The 14857-nt window shown below is 41.1% G+C and overlaps 1 protein-coding gene across 1 annotated transcript in view; it reads left to right on the top strand.

Moving 5' to 3' along the window:
• nrxn1b (neurexin 1b) overlaps nucleotides 1–14857 on the top strand; it is a 582675-nt gene that overhangs the window by 221786 nt on the left and 346032 nt on the right. Inside the window, exons 10-11 of the mRNA XM_051650892.1 lie at nucleotides 1809–1999; nucleotides 3892–4065. Of these exons, the coding sequence (XP_051506852.1) occupies nucleotides 1809–1999; nucleotides 3892–4065 (365 nt within the window). The remainder of the gene's footprint in view (nucleotides 1–1808; nucleotides 2000–3891; nucleotides 4066–14857) is intronic.

Below are 14857 nucleotides of genomic sequence, written 5' to 3'. Positions count from 1 at the left end.
GCCCACAACTGCTTCAGCTCAACAGAGTAAAAACATGTAGCCTATTCTGAATGAGGCATTTACTGTTAGTACTGTATTCCGTGTTTAGGATAAGTGATAAAACACACACACACACACACACACACACACACACACACACTCAGACAAAGGCAATTAAATAAATAAAATGGTTTCCATTTCTCCAAGATTGAGTTATTGCTCCATAAGATAGTTTAACCACAAAAAGAATTACACAATGCATATAGGAAATAGGGAGCAATCACTGATATATTGTAGATCAGTGGGAGCGATCGATTATATCAGACTATGCTTAAAAGATTAGTTCACACGAACATGAAAATTATCTCATAATTTATTCACCCTCATGCCATCCCAGATGTGAATGACTTCCATTCTTCTTCAAAACACAAATTAAGATTTTTAGAAGAATATCTCAGCTCTGTATGTCCATACAATGCAAGTGAAGGGGTGCCGACATCTTGAAGCTCTTTTATATTGCCATCATAAAAGTAATCCATACAACTCCAGTGGATTAAATAATGTCTTTTTAAGAGAAACGCAAGGTGTGTAAAAGGTCAATATTTAAAACTTTTTTAATTATAAAATTTTGCTTATGCCCAGCTCGGTCACAAGGGTCGAATACATGCTGCCCCTCGCATGACTTAAGAGCATTGGAAAGTTCACGGAAGTGCAGAGGAGGAATGTTACACAGAAGCTGAACTGGTTTTGCTATAGATTTGTATTTGTATGTTTCTTTTTCAAGTTGGTGTTTGCGTGTTCTTATCCTAGATGCCTCAACCTACTGAAAAACGTTACATCTGCAGGTATAATTGCAAGAAGAAAGACTAACTTTTCACAGATTCCCTATCAATGATCCTGAGCGACTGAAGCTATGGCTGCTTGCTGTTCACTGGGATATCAAAACATTGAGTCACTCAAAATATATAGGTGGTGCCGTGAACATTTTTCCACTGCCGATTTCAGACCATCCGAGAGATCCTATGATATTGACATGCCAAAGCGCTTACGTGACGTGAAAGGCAGTTTGAACTCCACCCTTATGACAGTTCTTGGCACAGCTGGCCAGAAGCGAACATTTTAAGAAAAAAAGTTGTAAATATTGACCTATTTCTTAAACACACACCTATTGTTTCACTTCAGAAGACATTAATCCACTGGAGTATGGATTACTTTTATGATTGCAATGTGTGCTTTTTGGAGCTTCAAGATGTTGGCACCCATTCACTTGCATTTTATGGACCTATAGAGCTGAAATATTCATCTAAAAATCTTCATTTGTGTTCTGAAGAAGAAAGTCATACACATCTGGGAAGGCATGAGGGTGAGTAAATTATTAGAGAATTTTCATTTTTGGATGAACTATCCCTTTTGCCATGTTTTACTATAGTAATATTGTACAGTAGTAACGAAGTTTGAAGGAATCCAGAGTTTTAATGCAATTAACCATACTACAATAATATGGTGTTAATATAGTAACCATGTTTAATTTTGTGGTTACTATGATTTTACTACAAAATACCATGATGAGACTATGGTTAATGTAGTTAAACCATGGTTATTTTTTTTGTAAGGTAAGGTCAGGGTTAGGGGTTGGAGTGGGTGTAGAGTGTCTGTGGGACTCTAAATAAACAATAAACACACTGCAGTGATGCCCCTATAGCCTACTGTATGTTAGTATTTTATTAGAAGTGAAAATAGAAACTGCCACTTTGTAGCATCTATCGCTATTTGCACTTAGTGCAAAGAGCCTCTGCCTTATTTTAATTACACAATATCTTTTTTTCCAGCTACCTTCATTATGTCTCAGATATGGGAAACGGCGCTTATCTGATCAAAGGAAACTCAAATAAACCCCTCAGTGACAATCGCTGGCACAATATCGTGATCTCCAGAGACATTAATAACCTGCACACTGTCAAAATAGACACAAAAATCATCACACAGACCACCGTGGGTGCCAAAAACCTTGACTTGAAAGGTAAAAAGATGCACAGTTATTTTACCAACCAATTTACATAGCCAGTGTTCCTGATTGTTGCCCATTCCTGCTTTGGTGTGTGTGTGTTGGGGGGGCGGGGGGGGGGGCGGTCAGAGGATATGGATATATGGTTTAATGTTTAATTCTCTAATTAGAGAAAAACTTAAAGGAATAGTTCACCCAAATATGAAAATTCACTCATCATTTACTCACCCTCATGCCATCTCATATGTATGTGCCAGGATCCTGCCATCTTGGTTTTGTTTTTGCTTTATTTTTTGTGTTAGGATCCTGTTATCTCTGTATTTTTTCCCACGCCTCCTTGTTCTTTTATATGCTGTTGTGTCTTTGTTGAGCACATGGCTTTGTTTGTGTTTTGCCATCTGCTTTCTTGCTCTTCCTATTAGTTTGCTCCCTGACCACAGCCCCTTGTTAGCATTTGATTGTGTATGTGTTTCACCTGTTCCCTATTTCCTTTTGCGTATATATTCCTGCCTTGTTTTTCTGTTTATTGCTGGTTCATGTTGTGGCTTTTTTTCCTTGTGTTCAGCATTCCAGTCTTGTCAGTCTGATGGTTTCCTGTCAGTTTATTTATCTTTTCGCTCAGTTATGTTTTTATATTATTGTTAACAAAGTTCCCTTATTCATCCCATGCCCTGCAATTGAGTCCATTTTCCAGGTTCCTGACATTATGAACCAGCCAATTTGGACTCTGCGGGCATGGGAATTTATTTTGAGGGAAGCTCCCGTTCGGATGTTGCCAACTCCTTTCAGTGTTTCCATCATGGGATCTCTCTTCAGAAGGGGTAGAGATCAATTGAGGAGTTTGCCCAGGAGTTCTTGAAAATCTTCTCCGGAGTAGATTTTGGTGAGGTGGCACTCAAGGATCTTTTCAGCGCAGGTCTGAATGAGCCCTTCAGGTTTTAGATGCCTAAGATAACCATGAGCTGGAGCCTGATGGAGTTCATTTTCATTGCCATCTGTTTTAGAGACTGCTGATAATGATGCCTAGGATGACCGCTCCCTTCCTCTGGAGGAGAATCCTCAGACGTCCTTTGAGACATGGAGCCCTCCTCCTGCTGCTCTCCCTTCTAAAACCCCCAAGAAGAGGAGGAGGAGGAGGAGGAGGTCTGCAGTTCCTACAGGGGTCGCTTTTCTGAAGGCGCTGCCCTCACTGCTGTCGGACCCCTGGAGGAATCCAACCTCTCCCCAGTGGCTGCTGCCGACCCTGTCCTGATCCTAAAGATTTATAGTAAAAAAAGGACTTAAATATTGACCTGTTTCTCACCCTCATCTATCATATGGCTTCTGAAGACATTGATTTAACCAATGGATTACTTTTATGCTGGCTGACTTTGTTATTTTTGGAGATTCAAAGTTCTGGTCACCATTCACTTGCATTGTATGAACCTACAGAGCTGAAAGAAAGAAAGTCTTACACATCTGGGATGGCATGAGCGTAAGGAAATTAGACAATTAAAATTTTTGGGTGAACTACCCGTTTAAGTTAGCAATGTTATTATGTATTTTAATTTAATATTTCCCTGCTTTGAATTTGTTTGCAACATTACAGCAGTGTTTCACACATGTGCTTAGTAAAAGCAATTATTATAGCCCAAAATACTATTGTTTCTATATAGTAACAAAAAACAAGACTTGAAAAAATAAAGAAAGAAATAAAATAAAAAATAGTACAAATCCTGAATTCTGGTAACTTTGTCAAGTACATTCAGACACCACTAGAGTGCAGCAATGTGATGATCTGATATTACAGAAAGAAAAATGAGATAATGTGAGTAATGGATATCAACTCTATAAATATGATTTTCAACTATATGATCAAGAACATGATATTACATGATTAATCTGATTTTTTCTGGCTTTCTTTATAGGAGATCTGTATATCGGTGGTGTGCCAAAGGATATGTATAAAGACTTACACAAGTTAGTTCACGCTGGAGAGGGATTTCAGGGATGTTTGGCATCTGTGGATCTAAACGGTCGTCTGGCGGATCTGATGTCAGATGCACTGGCCTGTGTCGGACAGATCGAGAGAGGTTGTGAAGGTGAGAACTCTATTTCTTTCTTTCTTTCTATCTTTCTTAAGTTGGCATTATATGACAAATTAGTAACATCTGTAAAAAAAAAAATATATATATATATATATAATATATATATAATATATATTACAATTATTTATTTTAAATTACATTTTTATTTGCACCAAATTTATATAGGCTAAATTAAAATATTCTGACTGTGCTACTAAGTTGGGATCTACTAAATGGGGAAACCATTTCTGTCCATTCTTCAACAGGCAAACCAAGCCTTTTTATTTTTCTTACAACCTAAGAGCATTAGAACCTATTTTACACTGAAGGAAAACGTCATGGTTACTTGTGTAACCTCCGTTCCTGGATGTAGTGACACTAGGGGTCACTCTTGGGAGCCTGAGACACCTCTGGTCTTTGATAAAAGGCCAATGAAAATTGGCGAGTGGTATTTGCATGCCACTCCCCCAGACATATGGGTATAAAAGGAGCTGGTATGCAACCACTCATTCAGGTTTTATGCTGAGGAGCCGATATAAGTTCCGGCCATTTCAGCAGGTAGTTCAGCGTTGTGGCAGGAGGGACACAATGTCTCGTTCCCTCCATCAGGGAACAGAGGTTACACAAGTAACCATGACGTTCCCTATCTGTCACTTACTCGACGTTGTGTCGATGTAGTGACACTAGGGGTCCCTATACGAAACGCCACAATTGGCTGAACTGTGTTACGTGAACTGGCAGTGTGTAGTGGGCAGACTACTGTGTGCCTCATAGCCAGCACACCAGGTCGACACGTAACCTCCCCCAACATAGTTAGGAGTGTCGAACAGCCCTTTTTGGGGACAAGTCGACTACCCAAAAGATAGAGACAGGCTTAACCCAGTCGTGGCCTCTTTTCCCCTTCTTTTTTTCCACTCCCTAGAAAAGAAGGGGGATAATCTGACTGGGCTACAAGGTCTAGTCGGGGGGTGTCCCTCCCAAGGGGAAGACACAGCGGAGACCACACCTCGCCCAAAGAGAGGGGGGGATATTTAAGTGGGAAAATACATCACATGGTCTTTCTAACCATATGGAGAGTCTTCAAGGTAGATCCTGCCCAATGGGGGAGGAGTTACTACAAACATGGAGACTGGGACAGAGGGGCTCTGCCCAAGGAAGATGCAGTTTGCCAACAGGGAAACGAATTAGCGGAAGATACATATCGCATGGGGTTAGCCTTACAGGGAACCACCACATGCGGAGCACCTACCCCAGAACAGGGCTCTTAGTTAGCGCGTGTACTGGGCTGGCAGCGAATCTCCCCAAAAACTCGACTGTCACAGGGCTCGGAGGAAGTCAATCAGGGAACAAACTTGTGAACACTACTGGGAATTAATGGTGCACGTCTTCAGCTCAAAAGGAGGTGGAAGGCGCTATGTGCAAGCGATACACCCGGCCGGCTATCCCGGGCTTATCTGCTTGTGTTGCGTGCCACTACCTGGGATGAAACTGGTTCCACCCGGAGGTTGTAGAACCTTGCACAGGTGTTGGGCGTTGCCCAGCCCGCTGCTCTGCAAATGTCTGTCAGAGAGGCATCCCTGGCCAGTGCCCTGGGAGCCGCTACATCCCTGGTAGAATGGGCTCGTAGCCCTACCGGGGGCGGCATGTCCTGGGCGAAATATGCCATAGTTATGGCGTCAATGAGCCAGTGGGCGATCCTCTGCTTGGAGACAGCGCTTCCTTTCCACTGTGCACCAAAGCAGACAAAGAGCTGCTCAGAGATTCTAAAGCTCTGCATGTGATCCAAATAGATGCGTAAAGCGCGCACCGGACACAGCAACGACAGGGCTGGGTCTGCCTCCTCCTGGGGCAGTGCTTGCAGGTTCACCACCTGGTCCCTAAAAGGGTTGGTGGGAACCTTGGGCACATAGCCCGGTCGGGGTCTCAGGATCATGTGTGAGTAACCTGGACCGAACTCCAGGCATGTTTCGCTGACAGGGAACGCTTGCAGGTCACCTACCTCTTGATGGAAGTATGCGCAGTCAGGAGGGCTGTCTTCAAGGAGAGTGCCTTAAGCTCGGCTGACTGCAAAGGCTCAAAGGGGGTTCTCTGTAGACCCTGAAGAACTACAGAGAGGTCCGATGAGGGAACGAGGCTTGGTCTGGAGGGATTCAGCCTCCTGGTGCCTCTTAGGAACCTGATGATCAGGTCGTGCTTCCCTAAGGACTTACCGTCGACTGCGTCGTGGTGTGCTGCTATGGCGGCAATGTACACCTTCAAGGTGGAAGGGGACAGCCTCCCTTCTAACCTCTCCTGCAGGAAGGAAAGCACTGATCCGACTGCGCATCTCTGGGGGTCTTCCCGACGGGAAGAACACCACTTAGCGAACAGACGCCACTTAAAGGTATACAGGCGCCTCATAGAGGGGGCCCTAGCCTGAGTGATCGTGTCTACCACCGCAGGCATCTGCTTCCTGTGGTGGGCTCCACACCGGGGCCGGGCCAAAGGGGCGGGCTGCGGTGGAGCCGGTGCAGTCACCGCAGGGGGACGCCCTTGGCGATGAGTAGACGGGGTGCGGGTCCTTGATGGTGTCGCTGAATAGGCCAGGCTGTGATATGGGGGCAGCAAGGAATTATGTCCTGTTGGTCTCACCCATCTCGACCAGGTTGAGCCAAAGGTGGCTCTCCTGGACCACTAATGTGGACATCGTCCGCCCGAGAGACCGCACCGTGACCTCCATCGCTCGGAGAGCGAGGTCGGTCGCCGAGCGCAGTTCCTGCATCAATCCCGGGGCGGAACTACCCTCGTGCAGATCCTTTAGAGCAATGGCGGACTTGCAGGAGAGCCATGGCGTGCCGGGCGTAGGCGGCCTGTCCAGCGGCACCGTAGGCCTTGGCCGTCAGAGATGACGTAAACCTGCAGGCCTTGGACAGGGGCATAGGTGCTTTGAGCGGCGCCGCAAGCCCAGGAACCAATCATCGAGCCGCGAGGGTTCAGGGAAGAGCAGAGGGTTCCATTCTAGCCGACGCTCGCGGCTGCCCAGGAAAGCATGTCATCATCTCCGCGTCAGACTGTGAAGGGAGGAGCCCAGCTGAGGCTTCCGACTGGACGAGCCCGCTCTCCGATGCTGCGCTCGAGAGCTCATCACTTTCGCGGGCTCCGAATAAGAGGTCGAACTCGCCGTGAGACGAGCCGGCGGACTCATCCGGAAGCCCGATCGGGGCAGACGAGCGTGCTGGGGAATGGGAGGTCCGCTGGGGGATACCTGGCCCATTGGGGTCCCCAAATCGCCCCCAGTGCTAGCTGCGCTGGCCTCATACCCGTGGGTAAAAGGACCGAGGCGGGAAGCCTCTGGGGTGGCTTGCTTTCTTACGAAGGCGAGCTGCAACTGCATCGTTGCCATGGACATGTCCTCGCAATGAGAACATGACCATCCACGAACGCTGTCTCCGTGTGAGCAGTGCCCAGACATGAAAGACAGTGATCGTGACCGTCAGAAGGCAAGAGATAACGAGCGCAACCAGGAATAACACACAATCGGAAAAGCATCTTTAGAAAGACGCGTCTTTAAAAAGACATTCCGTGTGTGCCGCTCTTTTAGAGAAATATACTCTTTTAGAGAAATATACTCTTTTATTTCTGCCGAAGCGCCCAGGGGCATTCTCTGCATTGCACCAGTGCAGAGGGGGGAGAAGCCACTGAAATGCGCCGTCAGATCCAGCGGAGGTGAATAAACAGTCGTGGGCATTCAGCTCAATGAGCATGACCGTTTGGCTCCGAAGAGAAAATCTGAATGAGTGGTTGCATACCAGCTCCTTTTATACCCGTATGTCCGGGGGAGTGGCACGCAAATACCACTCGCCAATTTTCATTGGCCTTTTATCAAAGACCAGAGGTGTCTCGGGCTCCCAAGAGTGACCCCTACTGTCACTACATCGAGACAACGTCGAGTGAGTGACAGATAGGGAACTAATGGTTTGTTCTATAAATGATAATAATATAAATGTACCATATAGTTTTTCCATAGTAGCCATAGTTTTAACAGTGGTATTTGTAAAAGACCATGATAGCCATAGGTTAAACCATGTGTCTTTTTATTATTAAAATTGTAACCTTAGTTCCCTGAAAAGATGGAACAAGACACCGTGTCAGTCGCTGACACTATGGGAGCTCCTCTCAGGAGTACCGATTTCTGAAACCCTATAAAATCACGGCAATTAGGCATTGGCAGGTGCTCCATAATCGGAGCACCTGCTCCATATGCACCACATATGAGCCAGGGCACAATGCCATTGGGGTGTGCAGCAAAGCCATTATCTTTTTCTGTATCTGTACTCCGACAGAATTGGATATGGGCTAGGCTTAAACCAGAAGTGTGTCAAAGCTAAGTGAAACACACATTTTTAAATGTTACTCTGGAGATTAAAGTTATAGTTTCTATAAATAAAATATGCCTTGTATATGCCTATTAATATAATAATAATAATAATAATAATAATAATAATTATTATTATTATTATTATTATTATTATTATTATTATTATTTAATTACATTGTTATTGTGCCCTTCAAATGGAGTCAGAAATATCATAGTTACGAGTTCCGTGCTCATGAACAATCAAGCAAAGTCGAACTTACGATTGGGAAATGCTGAGATGTTACATTGGAAGGGGCTTGTGGACAGGAAAGATGATGGAAAATTTTATCAAAAATATTTCAACTTCTATACTTAATTTCAATAATATTAATTTGTTGTACGTACATGTACTCGTTTAAGCAAATTAATAATTTGTTAGATACCACGCATTAATAAATCATTTTTGTTGTATATTAGTGATGTAAGTTTATTAACTTATGTTTTATTCACTGGTACGTCAGGGGAAAAAAAAGCATTTGTCGTTGTTCATTGTGTATTTAAGTTGACTTCTTATGTATTCTTTTTTCACCCACTTGAATGTGTGACATGTTGTTGTAACGAATGCCAAACTCTGCGCTTCCCAGGTCCACTTGAAAGCAGCATGTGCCTCTCTAGTTTTTTCGGAACAGAATAGCGGGAAAAGAATAATAATAACAACAATAACAATTACCAGTTCTGTGCACATGAACAATCAAGCAAAGTCGAACTTACGAGTGGGAAATGCTGAGATGTTATGTTGGAAGGGGCTTGTGGACAGGAAAGATGATGGAAAAATTTAGCAAAAAATATTTCAACTTCTATCCTTAATTTCAATAATATTAATTTGTTGTACGTACGTGTACATGTACTCGTTTAAGCAAATTAATCATTTGTTAGATACCACGCATTAATAAATCATATTTGTTGTATATTAGTGATGTAAGTTTATTAACTTATGTTTTATTCACTGGTACATCAGAAAAATGTTTTTGTCATTGTTCATTGTGTATTTGTTTAAGTTGACTTCTTATGTATTCTTTTTTCCTCCACTTGAATGTGTGACATGTTGTAACGAATGCCTAACACTGCGCTTCCAAGGTCCACTTGAAAGCAGCATGAGCCTCTCTAGTTTTTTCAGAACAGAATAGTGGGAAAATAATAATAATAACAACAATAACAATAATAATAATAATAATAATAATAATAATAATAATAATAATAATAATAACAATAGTTTAATTTATACAGTGTCTTTGCAGAGCTCAAGGACATTTAACATTTAGTACAGTTTAAAGAAAAAAAAAAAAAAAAAAACTTTCAGTTTTTTGTATCACATGAGCAGGAATATTCTGAATAGATGTACACTCTATGGAGCATTTAAACATTTTTGGGTCATTTGAACTCTTTTTGGAATAAAGCCTTAACCAGATAATTACCTAAATCGCTGATATGTATTTTAAAGTTGTAGACTATGCCTTAGTTATTGTTATGGTCTTTATTTTAGGGATCAGAAATTAGACAGTAATTCATGACTTATAATTACACTTGTAAATGACTAGTTATGGACTTGTTTGGCATTATAGCATATTTATTAAGCCTTTATTGGCTAATTTCTTATTCTTGCTTTATAGCCCCTTTATATTTGCTTTTGACATAACAATGAATTTCTTAGCTAAAAACAAAACATATCATTAGCTAATATGATGCAAAATACATCCTTCTCAGTACTCTCTGTGAATGTGTGGCTTATAAGTATTAAATACATGTAGAATGTGTATAGTATTTCAACAATGCGGGGAAGGTTAGGGTTAGATTTAGGGGTAGGGTTGGTGTAGAATTTTTGTGGGACTCTAAATAAACACAATAAACATGCTGCTGTGATGCCCCTATACTATATGTTAGTATTTAATTAGGGGTGCAAATAGCATCTAATACTATTTGCCCTTAGTGCAAAGAGGATACTTTTTGTCGCTATTTACACTAAGCATCAAAAGTCTCTGCCTTCTATATTTATTTTATACTTATAAGTTTTACATTAACATAGTGTAATGAGAACCTATATAGGATGTATTTTGCACCTTACTAGCTATTGGTATATTTTGTTTTTACCTAATAAGTTAATTGTTAGGAAAAAACAAATGTAAAGAGGCTATTAGGCAAGAGTAAGAAATCAACAAACAAAGGCCTAATAAATACCATATTATTCCAAACAAGTCCGTAACTAGTCCCTTTCAAGTCCAATTACACCGTGTAACAAATTATATTTAATTTTTTTTTTTGCTTCCTGGGTAGTAAGTGCTATTTCCTAATTGCTTATGCCTCAAAAGTATAGAAAATGGCTATTATTCCCCACAAACTTTGCTTTTGTGACCAGGACAGTGACATTTTGAAATTTACCTATTTTCCAGAACATTCCAGATAGATTTAGTGCTGAGTAAACTTGGAGTAACTTCTAGAACTTTCCAGTAATATAAATAGTGTATAAATACAGGGGCCTTAAACCCACCAGTTCAGTTTAGTTCCAGCTGCCTAAGCGGATACATATCTGCATTTTTCTGAGATGGCATCAAGAGGCTGCAAGCATCCAGCAGACACATTTTGCTATGTCTGCGGCCAATTTATCAAGACGAGCGAAAAAGTACTCCGTGGAAGCATCTGCTAAGATGTGTGAGGCCTACAAGGCATATTTCGGCATGCCTGTCGGGGATCAAGACAAACCCTGGGCACCTCATTTCACCTACGAGCACTGCAAAAAAACTCTGGAAGGTAAGATGGACAATTGTTGCTCAGAATTTTATGTTATAAAATAAGTTAAATTAAAATTGTAAAAGTTTTTAATTATAAAATGATTTTTCGGGACGCCTTTGGTACAGCAGGGACACCAAGACGCACTACCACAGGTGGGACTGGCCACAGCGGACCGAGTTCTCTGTGGGGAGGAACCAACGTCAAGTGGGAGCCACTGGTGGACCCCCGGAAGGTGCTGATGCCACCACTGCACATCAAATTGGGCCTTATAAAACATTTTGTCAGAGCTCTAGATAAGGAGTCGGCAGCCTTTAAGTACCTTCAAGACTTCTTCCTTAAGCTGTCTGAGGCAAAGGTCAAAGCCGGTGTCTTCATCGGACCACAGATAAAGAAGATCCTGGAGTGCAATGAATTCACCAAGAAGCTCACTAGTAAGGAAAAAGCGGCTTGGAACAGCTTTGTCACAGTGGTTCGGGGCTTCCTGGGCAATCACAAGGCTGAAAAATACGTGGAGCTGGTTGAGACTCTGGTGATGAAATACAGCACAGTGGGCTGTAGGATGTCCCTCAAAGTCCATATCCTTGATGCTCATCTTCAAGGAGAACATGGGAGCGTACTCGGAGGAGCAAGGCGAGCGCTTCCATCAGGATATACTGGACTTTGAACGCCGCTACCAAGGACAGTATAATGAGAACATGATGGGAGACATTTGGGGGCTGATTCGTGAAAGTAATAATCGTAAATCTCGAAAAACTACTCACTTCTAAAGAATTTGTAGTAATTTTTGTATTACTTTAGTATAAATACATGTTCATTTGGATTCATATGTTGTTGTTTTCTTACTTTATGTGAACGAAAATACACAAATTCACCCATTTTCTCATTAGAAATAGGTACATTTCAAAATATCACTGTCCTGGTCACAAAAGCAAAGTTTGTGGAGTATAATAGCCATTTTCTATACTTTTGAGGCATAAGCAATAAGGAAATGACACTTACTACCCAGGAACAAAAATTGTGTTACATTATTAGTCACTAATTACTGTCTAATTTCTGATCCCTAAACTAAAGTGTTACCAAAATGGGTAACAATGATTGTAAGAGTAACTAAGACCATAACAATAACTAAGGCATAGTCTACAACTTTACAACATAATTTATTATTATGGCAGATGCTATTTGCACCCTGGTGCAAATAATGGTATATGGTATTTACACCCTAGTGCAAATACCGGCAGATATTATTTGCACCCCAACCCTAGTGCAAATAATGGTAGATACTAATTGCACCCTGGTGCAAATAGTGTCAGATAGTATTTGCACCCATATTTAACATACAGTATGGGCATCACTTCAGTGTGTTTATTGTGTTTATTTAAAGTACCAGAGACACACTACATTAAACCTATACCTTAACCTTATCTTAGAAAAAATAACCTTGGTTTTACCACAGTAACCATGTTCCACCATGGTATTTTTTGTAAATTTACAGTAACCACAAAATTAGCCATGGTTACTATATTCCCCCACAATATTACTGTGCTAACACCATGGGTAATTGCATTAAAACTATGGTTTCTGCCAAAAAAAAAAAAAAAAAAAACATGGTTACTACTATTAGTAATACAGTGATGCAATCTACACACAATTGATGCAGAGCTGCAGGAACAAGAGCGATCGACTGATCACACCTCCGGATCAAACCCTTCTCTGCACTCACAACATTCACAGTGACCAAATCACTGTGATGAAATCAACATTTATATTCATTTTGATATATTATTTTGAGTAGTATTAAAGAAAGTATTAAGAGTGGAGACAGGAAATGGGAAAAGAGTGGGACAAAATGCGAATTCGAACCGCAGTCGCTTGGAAAACAGTACACATTCACACACCGTCTTTACACTCCACGCCACTGCAGCAATATCTCTTTTTAGTTTGTTGTATATTTCTGTGGTTCCACTAGACTATTGGGGTGAAAATAGCTGTACTGTGTGGCAGATGCTATTTATTTATTTGCAGGTGCAAATAGACACTCTGTATTATTATTTGGCCGATTATTATTATTTTTATTAAGAGTCCACTTGCCATGCATAACAAAAAAATAATTTTGTCTTCTTGAAATCTCATATGCATCCCATGTAGGGTACAATAATGTTTTGACGGAAGTTCATGTTAAGGCACATATAACTTTAAATTGGGTGGTTGGGTGGATGGTATTTCTCCATCGTGTGCAGGGGGGTTTGGGAACATTGCCAGTTCTTGAGCAGGAGTTTCAATTTTGTTTGTGAGTGTGTGTTCAAATAAGTGGCAATCCACCGCTATAATGTGTTATTTTCAATGGTATAATGAGTGCTCGTTGCTGTTATCAGTGGCATCGAGTGACAACTGTAATGTTCTTTCATGCACACAGACATGCACACTACTTGCTCCTTTCCAGTCAAATCGCAAAGAAATATGGAAACATGTGTCCCCACTCAAGATATACATCCATAGATGTGCGGATGCAATCTTGGATTATTAAAATAAAAAAGTTACAAAAGGGCGATTTTGAACCTGCACCCTTTTTCATCAATGACAATATTACTACCACTAAACCAACCAGTCAGCTCTTAGCAGCAGAGCTTATTGATGTATTTTACCACGAGCTAACAATATCCCGTGGCAGACAGAAGCAGATTTAGAGCTGAAGTTATCACATTAATTATGTGAAATATTTATTTGAGCACTTGAATTTGTCATCAGGAATGACTATAGTATCAAAACAGAAAATTTAAAATAATCTTTTACTGTACTGATATGATCACTTTTGGTGCAAAAAAATATCAATATTTAAGTCGTTTTTAACTCTAAATCATTGCTTCTGGTAAGCTTCATGAGAGGGTGGAGTTCAAGCTGTCTCTCATGACATATACGCATTGCCATGATACAGAATTAATCTCACATTCTCCACCCGGTTGAGACATCCAGGATAAGCACACAAAAGCACCATTGTGAGTAAAGAAACAGATAAATACAGATCTAAACCAAAACCAACCAAGCTACTGTACAGCGTTCCTCCTCACTTGTAAACAGTGCTGCTCTTCAAAACAGAAATCTCCATTCCCTTGCATTTTAAGGATCTACTGAGCTAAGATATTTTTCTATTTTTCTTCAAATGTGTTCTGGTGAAGAAAGAAAGTCATACACACCTCACTTAACGCATTACTGGGCTGGCTCAAGTGCAATTCAATTCTGACGTTCTCCTCTGGTTATTGCACCGTCAGCGTACTATTATATAGTCCATTCCCTGTCAAGCACCAGCGATATAAACAAAGATAGCACATTCATAAGAAGTTGGTAGTGTAAATGGACTGCATGCAAAGAATTAGAAGAATATAAATTATTTGATATAAAATATTACTCTCGTCAGGATTTGGATGTAAGTTCCATAATTTGATGTTCCACTGTATTTTTAGAGTTTGGACATGAAATTTATTATCACCTGCTGGTGGAATCTCCAAACTGCAAATGTAGGAACTGAATTTAGCCTGAAAACAGACCTGCTTTTGAAATGTTTCAGCGTGCAGTGACCTATTTCTCAGGAAAATAGCAAATTGTGCTTTGTGCCAATTCATTTACATAAAATATAGCCACAGTTTGCATGCATACACCCACAGATAGCACAAACAATCCCACCCACAC

Source organism: Myxocyprinus asiaticus, chromosome 23, assembly GCF_019703515.2.
Source record: "Myxocyprinus asiaticus isolate MX2 ecotype Aquarium Trade chromosome 23, UBuf_Myxa_2, whole genome shotgun sequence".
NCBI lineage: Eukaryota > Metazoa > Chordata > Actinopteri > Cypriniformes > Catostomidae > Myxocyprinus > Myxocyprinus asiaticus.
This window is presented reverse-complemented; position numbering and strand designations above follow the sequence as displayed.